The following is a 13094-nucleotide window of genomic DNA, read 5'->3' on the forward strand; positions in this document are numbered from 1 at the left end:
TACATGCATAAAAGCTTTACAACCAAATACATGCAAATGAGAATAAGAAATGTTTTTTCCTTTCCATACTCTCTGAGGAATATCCTCTCCCAAAGGGTATTAAGGTAACAAATTTATCAAATAAACTGTAGTTCTCACAACTTCCCCCTAATAGGTTTAAGTAATTTAGTTGTGGAAAGCATACACCTTACTCTTCCCACAATGGTGTGATTCATCCTTTCAGCTACACCATTGTGTTGAAGGGTCGTTGGAACTGTCAACTCATGCCTAATTCCATGTTTTGAACAATAATCTTTAAATGTTCTAGAAGTATATTCACCTCCATTATCACTATGTAAACATTTAAGTTGTTTACCTGTTTCCCTTTCAACCAAGACATGAAATCTTTGAAATATATCAACAACTTCCCATTTGAATTTCATAGTGTAGACCCAAACCTTCCTGGAAGCATCATCTATAAAAGTAATGAAATAGTCTACACCACCAAGAGACTTAACATCCATAGAACATACATCAGAATAAACAAGATCAAGAATCTTTGTGTCTTTCTTATGAGCATTTCTAGCAAAGGTAAGTCTATGTTGTTTACCAAACAAACAATGATCACAAGGAGAAATTTTCATACCTTTAGGTAAAAGGTCCTTCTTTGCTAGAATCTCTAACCCTTTCTCACTCATATGTCCAAGTCTCTTATGCCATAAATTTGATGAGATTGCTTCTAGGGCTGCAATTATGCATTCATTAATGACTTCTACTTCAGTTTTGTAAAGAGTACATGACTTGATTCCTTTTGCTAATATAAGTGATCCCATGCAAAGCTTCCACTTGCCATTAACAAAATGGCTCTCAAATCCCTCTTCATCTAATATGCCTACAGAGATTATGTTAAAGCGAAGATCTGGGACATACCTTATATCTAAAAAAATCATCTTGCACCTGAGGTTAGTTTTGATGGTTATGTCCCCCTTTCCTTTAACTTTCGAAAAACCTGTGTTTCCCATTTTCACTGTTCCATAATCACCTAACTGAAACATAGAAAAATACTCTGCATGAGGAGTAGCATGGAAGGAAGCACCACTATCAACAATCCAACTTGTTTCAAAATCACTTGCTAAAAGAGAATCTACATCACAAGTCATAATAGCAACTTCATTATCCAACACTATTGTGTTTTCATCTTTTTCATTCTCTTTTTCTTTGGCACTATACTTTCCTTCCTTTTGTTTTTTCTTGAGAAACCGACACTCACTCTTGATGTGTCCCTTCTTATGGCAATAGTAGCACTCAAGATCCCTTTTTGACTTTGACTTTCCTTTAGATTTTCCTCTCTTGAGGTTTTCTACTTTTGCTTCTATCTCTCTTTTCACACACCAATGCTTGAGAGTGGGAAGAACCTAGTGATTTTCTTCTTGTCTCTTCATTCAACAAGCTGCTAATGACAAGGCTCATACTCACAATTCCATCCGGAGCGGAGTTGCTCAAAGACACCATCAAGGTTTCCCAACTATCTGGTAGATAACTCAATAATAAAAGGGCTTGAAGCTCATCATCAAGAACCATCTTCATGGCTGCCAATTGATTTACAATGCTCTTTATCTCATTGAGATGTTGTGCAATGGAACCATTGTCATTGTATTTCAAATTTACAAGCTTCCTTATGAGGAAAACTTTATTTCCAGCTGTCTTTCTCTCATATAAATCCTCTAATTTCTTCCATAATGATTTTGCTGAAATTTCACTTGAAACATGGTGAAAAATACTATCATCCACCCATTATTAGATATGCCCAACTGTTTTTCTATCAAGTTTCTTCTTTTCTTCATCTGAAATATTTTCAGGTTTTTTCCTTTCAATGGGTGCATACAAGTCTCTGCAATACAAATAGTCTTCTATCTTTGTTTTCCATATTATCCAATTTTCTTAGCTCCTGTTTCAGTGGAAATTTTTTTCCTGTTTCCAGTTTCTAATTTTTTTTTAACTTCTTGTGGAAATTTTATGCTCTTGTTTTAGTGCATTGTTAATCTCAAATCTGATGATTCCTTCTGACAGTGTTTTAATGTAATTTATCTGGATTTAGAGGGGATCATCTTCTACCATTTAGCATTAGATCAAATATATCTTTTTGAATACTAACAAGAGCAGAGTTTGTCTGTGTTTTAACCATAGTTACAGGAAAATCTTTCTTGGGTTAGGAAGCATGATTCAGATATGAAACCTGTTTTAGGGAGAAAAGAAATGCTCTCCTTAATTTTATAGGTCGTTTTACAAACTTCAAGGGAATGTCTCTCAATCTTAAAGGAAACTTTCACTGAATTTTTTTGGAAGTTTAATTGAATCTTCATAATATTCTTCAAAGTAAAATGTAGATATTCAGAAATTTAAAATGTTTGTTTAATCATTTATATCTATGATAGCTAACAAATTATTACGTGTACTTAAGTATTTTATTGGATGTTATCTCTTTAATTCATTTGTGTACATAGGTATGTGAGATCCATTTCCTTTTTTCTGTAAGTTTCATAAGTTGGTTACATATTCATTTCCTTAATCTTTCATAAGAGTTTCTTACAAGGTTCCTGTTTGTTTTTCAATTTTAATCTTCTTATATTGTTTTCCAATTCTACATTTCTCATTTCTTATGTTGCTTTTTTTCATTTGTGTACATATATTGTTTTTTCGCTAAAGGGAGGGTATTATAAACTATGAACTATATAAATTTCTTAGCTTAGGCCAAATTTATTTTATGGTAAGCTTAGGTTAAGAAAAACTATTAGAAATCTAATAAAACCAAGCAATTACCTAATTATGGGTTTCCTAGAGATTTTGGGTGATTGGGAGATGGAGTCTTGCTACAAGATCAGTTTTTTTTATTTGTTTTAGAAAAATTTAGTTGCTTAAGTTTTGGAGTTTAGTATCAATTAGACTGTGAAGCATGTATGCCTTTTTGGAGCGTTGTAGTTGTACAACATGAGAAGCTTGGTTTCTCATCTACATCGCTCTACTACTGTCCTGTTGGCCCAAGTTTCCTTGGTATATATTCACAGTGAACACAACCTGTTAACATTTTAAAGAAGACAGAAAGAGAACACCACCCAAATGAGTTGTAAATTTTATTTTTAGTACAATAATAATTGCCACAAGGAAGAAAAAGAAGTGGAAGGGCTATCAGTGCTTGTTCTTGGTGACAAAGTGGGCTAAAGCCTTCATTATGGACACCAGTTGCTTGACATTGTTGTTTTCATTTGTCAGAAGTCCACTAGCGTCCACTCCAGCGGCCGTTGCTCCTTGTAAAGCCTCCTCACACTTCAAACTGCATTCAATGATACTTGCCAACTTTTCTGCGCCTAGATATGTCTTGATTTCACATTCTTTAGCGAAGAATCCAAGTGAAATGGCAGCCATGTTGTACTGGGTTTCACAAACCAACAATTGCCCCTTGAGTAAGTCATCACATGTTATGCCATTCAACTTTCTGATTACGTTGCCGGTGTCGGTTAGATTTTGCAGGGCCAGATGGGTGGTGATCTCCAACAACCCCGGAATCTCAACCTTGTAGCTTTCTGGGATGGCTTGGAGAGTGTTGAGGCAAAAGTCGTAGTTGATGAGGTTATTGTATTTAGCAGCTCTTTTGCAGACCTTCTCTATGTAGGAAAGGCCGTGGGCCTCCGTTGTAGAGAAGTTGATGCTGCATAGGACGAAGTAGATGAGTGGCAAGACAGAAGCAAAAGATTTCACCATTTTCCTATACAGTTTCTTCCCGCTTATTTTTTTTCTTCTTCTATTTCTTCCCTTGGCTGAACTTATCTTTGTGCGCTCTTTATTTATATACTTCCTCATAGAAGTCAGTTCTGAAATGTAGGAGTTGGTTTCCCAAATTTGCGTTATGTTAAGTTTGTTGTTGGAACCTGCTTTTGCGGGTATTACAAACCCAATATTACTTTCTTATAATAGCATTATTAGGAAATTAGAAAAACTAAATTTTAACTAAAAAAAGAAAAATAAAACTGAAAGTAGTTGCTATCAATTGGAGAGGGCGAACTAGGAGGTGCAACAAATTTTCTTCATATTTAGACAAAACCATGGTGGTTTGGCTTTTTCTTCACTTATTAAGTGTCAATTGAGCAATTTGGGTTAGACCATATTTGAGATGAATCAGAAGGGTTGGGCTCGGATATAACATAAATTTGTAGATAGAATTGCGTTAGTGAAAAGACGTCAACCATGGATGATGATGTAAGACTTAAATATATATGAATTTCTAACGTCATGAATTTATCATATCAATTTAAACGGAAGCAAAGATTATACCTCCCTCCATACTCTTCAGATTCCGTAAGTCTCTGTTATCTCTATTTGGCGCTTCCAATTTCCTTGTTCAGTTTCGTTTTTCTCAACAAGTGCTTATCACCATAAAAAAAGAATTACATTAGGCACCTAAGAGTTTTCATGTTAAAATAGAATTAAGAAACATGCAAAATGCAGACAAATTAAGCAGAACTCCCTTAGGACGAGGAAGAATTTGATGAGCATACACCATTTGTTTTGTACCGGTTTTGGTGGTCGAGAAAAAAAAAGTTGCATGGATCTTTGTGATATTTTAATTAGTTTTATCAGATTTTTATACTCATTGTTGTGATTTCCATTTCAGGTTACAGGTCTTGCATTTTTTCTGGGAGGTTAGTGTTGTCTTTAAAATATCCATTATTTCCAAGACAAATCGTTATTCATAGGTTCATATATGTTATGGTGTAGCCACTCACTAAGACCGTTGGTTGTACTAATAAACTATACTGTCAAGCAAGACACTAACCCTTATGATACAAATTCTTTAATTTCTTCTCCATGCAAAGCTCAGCACAATAAGATCAGATTTGCGGACACATTGCTACTGTAAATGGGACCCATTTACTTGGGGTGAATGGGTTCATTTTCAGAGCCAATCTTGGTATTCTGCTTTAGAGGCACTCGCATTTCTGTATCAACTGATCCTAACCCCTTCTTTTCTCATCTTCTTCTAAAACTAATTATCTATATGCTTCTGAGAGCTTGAAGTCGAACACAAGTAGTGGTGGTTCAACTGATCCACTGGCCCCTTCAGACAGTTTTCCCAATGGGGCTTCAGGCACCAAATTTTGTAAATTTCTGATTCTGAGTCTGATTCCAGCCATGAGCCTCTCTCTTTTGTAGTGGAAGGGCCGATACAATTTTGCACTGAACAACAGTTGGAATATGGCTGAGAATGCCATGGTGTAGAGAATTTATTGAGTCGCTTGAGAGAGCCAATCGTGCAACTTTGGTTGAGTGGTGGTTTTGTTTTGTTTTACTAGCATTCTTATCTGTAACCTTTCTTCTTGAGCAGTAGGTGTGTCTAGTCTTGTAGTATACATGTAAGCCAGAGTAACAGACATTGTCAATGGGTTGATTGTTTGAGTTTCTAGATTGAGAATAGAGTTTCTTATGCTTAGAGTATTCGGTTCATCAAAACTCAATCGATGTTAACAATTTTCTTATGTTTAGATGATCGCTCTTGGGTTTTATTTTTTAATTTCTAATATTTGGTATTAGAGCGAGATGATCAGGGGCCACCTTTTGCTTAGTTTCAAAATCAAAACTCTTTTGTAATGTTGTTCTAGATTTAAAAAGGATTTACAGGTTTTTAGCAGCAAAACTTAAATTTTTGTAACTGGCACAAGATAGAACAAGACCCTCAAGCTAACTCGTGGTCAGGTCGAGTACCTCCTCTGCTGCAAGATTTTTCAATGGTTTGACTTGACTTGACCTTTAGCTGAGACATCCAGATTGCTTGTTTCAAACTTAGTTTGACAAAGTTTTTCATCTAGACTTCTGGTTTCTTCCTTGGAACGATTACAAGGCTTTCTTCATTGTGTCTTTTGCAACAAAAAAATGTTTTTTTTCAAGACGTGGAAGATTAGCAAAAGATTTTATGGGAGAATCCAAAGAAGGATAACAAGATTCTCTACTTCATCAAGCATGTTGTAGGTAGTTTGAACTCTTGTAGCAAGAGGAGATATAATTCATTTTTTACTTCAATCGCCTCTTTGCCAATGTCAACAATTGAAGGCCAATAGAGAGATAATTTAGACCAAAATATAATTAAAAAAAAACCCATCTCAGAGTCAAATGATCTATCTCATCTCTTAATTTACAAGTTGATGACTACTTTGCAAGTACATGAGCAGAAACTGTTGAAGAAGACTGTTGACAATGGAGCTGAAGTTTTACAGTCAATTGACATTGCAAAGTAACAGAGCCAGTCATCAACCTCACAAAAGAAGGGGTGGATAGTCCAATAGCCTAGTAGGCACACAAAAAGAAGAAGGACAAATCCTATGTCCAGTGCTACAAGTTCAAGTTGTAGGACCAATACAAGTCCCGATGTTTGAGCCAAAAAGGAGAAATATCCAATTAACATGTTAAAAAGGGTTAACTTCTAGTAAGCTATAAAATTTTGTATGACAAGCTTAGTTTAAGAGAGGTTAGTAGAGTTATAAACTAACCAAACTTACCAAAACTTTAGAAAAGCTAGATGAATTATATGTCAGTATAATTAGGAAATTGACGTCTCAATCTAAATAGGAGAATTAGCTAAAGGGAGGGTATTAGAAACTATGAACTATATAAATTTCTTAGCTTAGGAAAAATTTATTTTATGGTAAGCTTAGGTTAAGGAAATCTATTAGAAATCTAATAAAACCAAGCAATTACCTAATTATGGGTTTCCTAGAGATTTTGGGTGATTGGGAGATGGAGTCTTGCTACAAGATCAGTTTTTTTTGTGTTTTTGTTTTAGAAAAGTTTAGTTGCTTAAGTTTTGGAGTTTAGTATCTATTAGACTGTGAAACATGTATGCCTTTTTGGAGCGTTGTAGTTGTTCAACATGAGAAGCTTGGTTTCTCATCTACATCGTTCTACTATTGTCCTGTTGGCCCAAGTTTCCTTGGTATATATTCACAGTGAACACAACCTGTTAACATTTTAAAGAAGACAGAAAGAGAACACCACCCAAATGAGTTGTAAATTTTATTTTTAGTACAATAATAATTGCCACAAGGAAGAAAAAGAAGTGGAAGGGCTATCAGTGCTTGTTCTTGGTGACAAAGTGGGCTAAAGCCTTCATTATGGACACCAGTTGCTTGACATTGTTGTTTTCATTTGTCAGAAGTCCACTAGCGTCCACTCCAGCGGCCGTTGCTCCTTGTAAAGCCTCCTCACACTTCAAACTGCATTCAATGATACTTGCCAACTTTTCTGCGCCTATATATGTCTTGATTTCACATTCTTTAGCGAAGAATCCAAGTGAAATGGCAGCCATGTTGTACTGGGTTTCACAAACCAACAATTGCCCCTTGAGTAAGTCATCACATGTTATGCCATTCAACTTTCTGATTACGTTGCCGGTGTCGGTTAGATTTTGCAGGGCCAGATGGGTGGTGATCTCCAACAACCCCGGAATCTCAACCTTATAGCTTTCTGGGATGGCTTGGAGAGTGTTGAGGCAAAAGTCGTAGTTGATGAGGTTATTGTATTTAGAAGCTCTTTTGCAGACCTTCTCTATGTAGGAAAGGCCGTGGGCCTCCGTTGTAGAGAAGTTGATGCTGCATAGGACGAAGTAGATGAGTGACAACACAGAAGCAAAAGATTTCACCATTTTCCTATACAGTTTCTTCCTGTTTTTGTTTTTTTTTTCTTCTTTTTCTTCCCTTGGCTGAACTTACCTTTGTTCACTCTTTATTTATATACTTCCTCACAAAATTCAGTTTTGAAATATAGGAGTTGGTTTCCCAGATTTGCGTTCGATTAAGTTTGTTGTAGGAACCTGTCTTTGCGGGTATTAAACCCTGGAAAAACTCTTACAAACCCAACATTACTTTCTTAAAATAGCACCATTAGGGAAGTAGCAAACCTAAATTTTAACTGAAAAGAGAAAAAGAAAACTGAAAGTAGTTGCTATCAATTGGAGAGTGCGGACTAGGGAATTCGGTTTGGTCTTAATGTTTATAGGAGGTGCAACAAATTTTTCTTCACATTTAGACAAAACCGTGGCCGTTTGGCTTTTTCTTCACATATTAAGTGTCAGCTGAGCAATTTGGGTTAGACCATGTTCGAGATGAATCTAAAAGGTTGGGCTCCGATATAACACAATTTATAGATACAATTGCGCTAGTGAAAATACGTTTACCATGGATGATGAATGTGAGGTTCAACCCATGCCACCACGATGGATCCACTGGTTCACATCCACAGTTGTCAAAAACCCATGTGAACAAAAAAAAACAGATATTACTTAGACCTTTTGCTCAATGATATTGTGTTCTGAGTAAGCTCACGCTTTGATTTCTTGAAAACTCATTCTTATTCCTTGATGGGTTTTACGAGTTACATTCTTCGTCCTCGTTCCTATCTCAATAGAACCCATATCTCCCTAAGCATATTGGGCTTCTAGTATTTGTTATTGGCTTCAAGTCTAGATGTGATAATCAAGAACTAAAAAAAAATTCCTCCTTAGGTTAAAAATCAGGGTTTTCCTCCAAATAGTCAAGATCAAACCTTGAGCTTGTTTTCCCATTATTTTATGTTCTATGGCTGTTAATCTATTACGTGTTCATGACTGTTTGGCGCTCTCGGTTATTTGCATGTTTTTTTTTTCTGGTAATGCGCCTTTAGTGCCTCTTTTCCGTTCTCATATAAATACTGGAAAAAAAAATTACACACACACACACACACACTTCGGGCTGTCTGGCAGGGGCAAGAGTGCAGCCTGCACAAGAAGTGCTGGGCGCCGGAGTACGCATCGCCGGAAGCGGAGATACGAGCGATGTCGACTGTAAACTGCTCGAACTCGGGTGGAAGCGTCCGTTCGTGGTCGTCCACGACTTCGGTGTCTGCTTCGGGAAAGCGGATTCAGAAGGAGATGATAGAATTCAACAGCTCCCCTCCCGCGGACTGTTCCGCCGGGCCTAAAGGCGACAATGTCTACCAATGGATCTCTACTATCATTGGACCTCCAGGTTCTCTCTCTCTCTCTCTCTCTTTCACTTTTCAGCAGCAAAAGTGCGTTACTTTCTTAATAGTGAGGAGCTGTACTGTGTCATTACTTCATTTTCTTCTTTGTTACTTTGTTTATGTTGTGTGTTTGTTTGTCTGTGCTAGGTACGCCTTATGAAGGTGGTGTGTTCTTTCTTGACATCACGTTTCCAAGTGATTACCCCTTTAGGCCTCCCAAGGTATCTTCACCTCTCTTCCCGTTGTAAATACTAGAGACGCCCCTGAAAATAACAGCCTCAATTTTACTGAAGTTTCTAATTTGAAATGGGTCAGGTATGCATGATGAACTTGGTCCATAGGAAATAAGTGTTTGAAAGGCTGTGTGGCCTTAGAGCGTTAAAGATTTTGAAAGCCCTGTTCTTTGTAATACTCTCATCTCTCCAGTTTTTTTGCATTTTGGGCTCTAAACAACTAGCCGGGAACTATCCAAATGAAACTTAATAAAAAAAAAAAAAAAACTGGGTACCTTGTACAGAAATCCTGTTACGCTACTCGAGTTATTGTCTATTCGAGTAAAATCCAGACTACCTGTTAGAAGCTAGATGTTGTCACAATCGGCTACTGAGGACTCCAAAGCCCTTGTAGCTTACCGCTGGAATTTTCATAGATTTACTCCACCATACAGGAGTTGATAGATTGGCTAAGGATGGGTTTGTCTTCAATTTCTCGTTGTTATGACTAGGCCCCCCCCTTAGCCTCCCTTGATTGCTGTATTCTCTGGCCCTTTGGCCTCAATGAAATCGCATTCTTTCAGACACGCACCCACAAACAAAATAAAAAATCAAGGGTCATTAATTGAGGGGCTGGCCTAGCATATAGCAAGCAAGAAAATTGATGCCTTCAAATGTTATGGTATTGTTATAAAGTCAGTGTATGGTGACTTTTGTTTATGCAACAATTTAGTAATATTTTGGTTAGTCTTTGTGCTATAAATTCGCTTTAAGGGATGAAACCTATAAAATATATTGCATAAAAAAACACTCTAGAAGTCACAATCCCTGTGTTATCTTCCTTCTTACATGTTCAATTCCTCACTGCACATTCAGTTAGATGGTCATACTGTTACGCTCGTTGATTAGCATGTCTTACAATGCATTTTCTGCTTCATCTCATCCTTCTAGGACATAAAAAAATTTGACTTATACTGAAAAGGTAAAATTTGTAACTCGGGTCATGTGTCAAAATCTAATTGGAGTTATATTCTCTGTTATTTGCTTCTTCTTTTCTTAATTTGTCTTTTTTGCACTCTACTTCACTTGTTCTACAGTGCTCAATAACATATGACCTTTTATGTATCTTTTGTTCCTTTTTTCAAACCTTCTGGTACCACAGGTGTTGTTTAAAACTCGAATCTATCATTGCAATGTCGATTCTGCTGGCAACATTAACTTGGACATTTTGGAGAACTGGAGTCCTGCTTTAACAATTTCAAAAGTTCTATTAGCCATCAGATCAATTTTCACGAATCCTAATCCATGTAAGTTTCTGCCATCCCTGAAGCGTCCTGGATGTATATCCAAGAAGTGAAATTGCTAAAATTGGTATTTGTTTTTTGTACAGATAATTCACTTGTCCCAGTCATTGAACATTTGTACTTAACTGATAGAGCTAAGCATGATGACATTGCTGCAGAATGGACAATGCGATTTGCTAGGTAATAAATTATGGCGTATAAAAAACAAAGGTTCTCTGTATGAGAAACACTAGAACTAGTGAAGAAGCTAAAGGTTTTCTTTTCTTTCTTTGTTGGGCAGGCCGCAGACTTGTGTTATTTCCCCTGTTTCTTTATGTAATCGAGTTTAAGAATGCATGCTTGAGGATTAATATAACGTCTTGTACATGAGTTGTTTGAGTCCATAAAATATTTCTTTTCATGTTTGCCTTTGTGAGCTTAGATACGCCTTGAGCATCCCGCTTGATCTGTTGTCTAGGACTGTCTCTTTGGTTGGGACCGATGTGGACTGTTATCTGGATGATTAGGTGATCTGTATGCAATCATAATACATCTAATAATATAATTTTCTTTGATCATTGTGAAAGATACTTTTGTTTTTCCTCTGGGTGGTACCCAATTGTGCCTACATGATCTCTTAACATCTTAAAAGTGTTACCACCATAGCAGGAAGCCGTATCCTTAGAAATATTCTTAGTTTGTTCTCTAAAACTTACAAGGCCAAATGCATTCTTGCTCTTCCTTCTTGCCTTTCTCTGTTCTCAATGATATCCATGCTTGACAAGATGAAATTAATGTATATCTATTGTTCTCGTTAAATCTTTCCTGCTCTTGCCAACCTAAATGATAATCTTGCAATGCTGTCACTTTATAAGACAAACAGTGTCTCCATTTGGCAATATTGTGTGTACTTACCTTGGTTCTTGGGGCACTTGGTTCAAATGAAACGGAGTCATGCTGTAACTTTTATGTCAAGTTAGAACTTTCCATGGATTGGTTGTGTTTGTGGAGAGGTTAAATGTCCTAAATTAGGCCTTTGATTGGCTTCTGGGCATTGTTTTGGTGGTTTCTCGTGCAATCAGAGAGTAGAGAAGGATGGTGGTTTTTTGTCATTATCAAACTGAGGTTTCAGAAGTTTGGGAGCAAGGAGAAATCTACCAACCAAGGCGTATAGGGTAAAGATTGGATTCTATCTCTATCAATGACTTACTAACTTGTAAAGAAAAAAAATCTCCACTTACATAGTTTAGCCGCAAGAAATTCCTATATGTGGACTGACCAATGCTCTAAAAAGGATAGGATAGTTTATAAAATTGTTTACAAGAAATACCTATATGTGAACTTGATACTAGTGTTATCTGCTCAGAATGATTGGTCCCTTGTAGTTATTCTCTTAAGCATGCTCTAAGAAGACTAGTAATTGATATCTCAGACAAGCCCAGCTTTATGGTGAGAATAAGGTGCTTCTCAGTTTCACCGTTTTTGCAGGATCTTGTGGAGTTTAAGACTCTTGAGTTTGGTACGAACTCATGCTCATTTTTCCGCAAGGGGATGATATCTGTCATTCGTTTTAAACCTAACAAGCTGACCTTCCACCTTTTTAATGATCCATTTCAGCCTTAATTAAACAAGAAGCAAAGACCTTCTCCCCGTATTTTCTCTAATAAAAAATCCAATTACTTACGTTGGCCTAGATTCCTGAGCTGCTCAGAGCACATTGAGCTTGATAAACGTCAGTTATGGGAAGCGAGTGCAATCAGAACAGGCGTCATTATGATCTCAGTATGTCGCGGAGGACGCGGAAATCCTCTCCGGCGGCTAATCCAGATCAGCACGGCTACTTCGTGGATATTCTGATCCCAAAAGCTGTGGAAGGGGAGGCGACGGTTGATCCCAAAATTCAACCCAAAGTGGTTGAGGATATGCTGTGTGATCGAAGAAGCTTGAAGGAACTGATGAATGGCGATGAAGGAGATAAGATAGTTGAGTCGGAGAGCAGAAACCACGTCAATTCGCTTGGGCAACGCTTCATGGAAGAAGAGAAAAATCTCGCGTTAGTGCCACGGCAAGGCGAATGTACCGAAGGAAGTAAATTTACGGGCATGGTGAGTCGATGCGTGAAGGTTCTCAATCATTTGATGAAGGTCAAGCGGGAACCGCGTCTGGGACCCCGCAAAAAGGGGCTATCCAGTAAGTGAAGCAGTTACATATTTTGAGCTACTGCTGCCGGAGGAATGGTTTGCCTCGTTTGCCGTTTGGGGAGGTGGTGATGCACGTCAGCCAATTTTGTTTGTTTACTCTTCACACGAATCGTCTCAACGAAACCCAGAGATTGGCTAGTGGTTTTTACTGCATCAGCCGTGGATAGGAGAGGTGGTGTGTATTTTGCTTTTGAGACATTGTTGATATTATTATCTTACATTATATACGTTATATTTGTCTTACTCTCAAATCCATTAGATTATAGAATATACAGTCCATAGACCGACCTGTTTTTTTTTCCTGAATATATGGAGACAACTGCTAAAGCAGCTAATGAACTCGAATCTTAATTTACCTGAGACCGGGATTCACT

At 37.2% G+C, this 13094-nt stretch overlaps 4 protein-coding genes across 5 annotated transcripts; 2 read left to right on the forward strand and 2 right to left on the reverse strand.

Moving 5' to 3' along the window:
- Positions 1-3165: 3165 nt before the first annotated feature.
- Positions 3166-3738, reverse strand: LOC137946829 (putative invertase inhibitor). Its single transcript, XM_068793123.1, has one exon. It carries the CDS (start codon positions 3736-3738, stop codon positions 3166-3168), a length of 573 nt encoding a protein of 190 aa, XP_068649224.1.
- Positions 3739-7096: 3358 nt separating this feature from the next.
- Positions 7097-7669, reverse strand: LOC137946830 (putative invertase inhibitor). Its single transcript, XM_068793124.1, has one exon. The coding sequence runs from the start codon at positions 7667-7669 to the stop codon at positions 7097-7099; it is 573 nt and encodes a 190-aa protein (XP_068649225.1).
- A 1092-nt stretch (positions 7670-8761) lies between these two features.
- LOC137945265 (constitutive photomorphogenesis protein 10-like) lies at positions 8762-10944 on the forward strand. Of its 2 annotated transcripts, XM_068791066.1 has the most exons (5): positions 8762-9029; positions 9172-9245; positions 10399-10543; positions 10627-10720; positions 10821-10944. In XM_068791066.1, the coding sequence occupies exons 1-5, from the start codon at positions 8837-8839 to the stop codon at positions 10867-10869; spliced, it is 555 nt and encodes a 184-aa protein (XP_068647167.1). In that variant the 5' UTR covers positions 8762-8836; the 3' UTR covers positions 10870-10944. The 2 variants fall into 2 exon arrangements, with proteins under 2 accessions (XP_068647167.1, XP_068647168.1); XM_068791067.1 differs by having other exon boundaries at positions 10627-10944.
- Positions 10945-11899: 955 nt separating this feature from the next.
- LOC137946963 (uncharacterized) lies at positions 11900-12963 on the forward strand. The gene has a single exon (XM_068793251.1). The coding sequence runs from the start codon at positions 12259-12261 to the stop codon at positions 12715-12717; it is 459 nt and encodes a 152-aa protein (XP_068649352.1). The 5' UTR covers positions 11900-12258; the 3' UTR covers positions 12718-12963.
- The last annotated feature ends 131 nt before the right edge of the window (positions 12964-13094 follow it).

This window comes from Aristolochia californica, unplaced genomic scaffold (assembly GCF_029961685.1).
Source record: "Aristolochia californica isolate CCGP_79_NKW_82.1479 unplaced genomic scaffold, dmAriCali1.0.hap1 SCAF_12, whole genome shotgun sequence".
Taxonomy (NCBI): domain Eukaryota; kingdom Viridiplantae; phylum Streptophyta; class Magnoliopsida; order Piperales; family Aristolochiaceae; genus Aristolochia; species Aristolochia californica.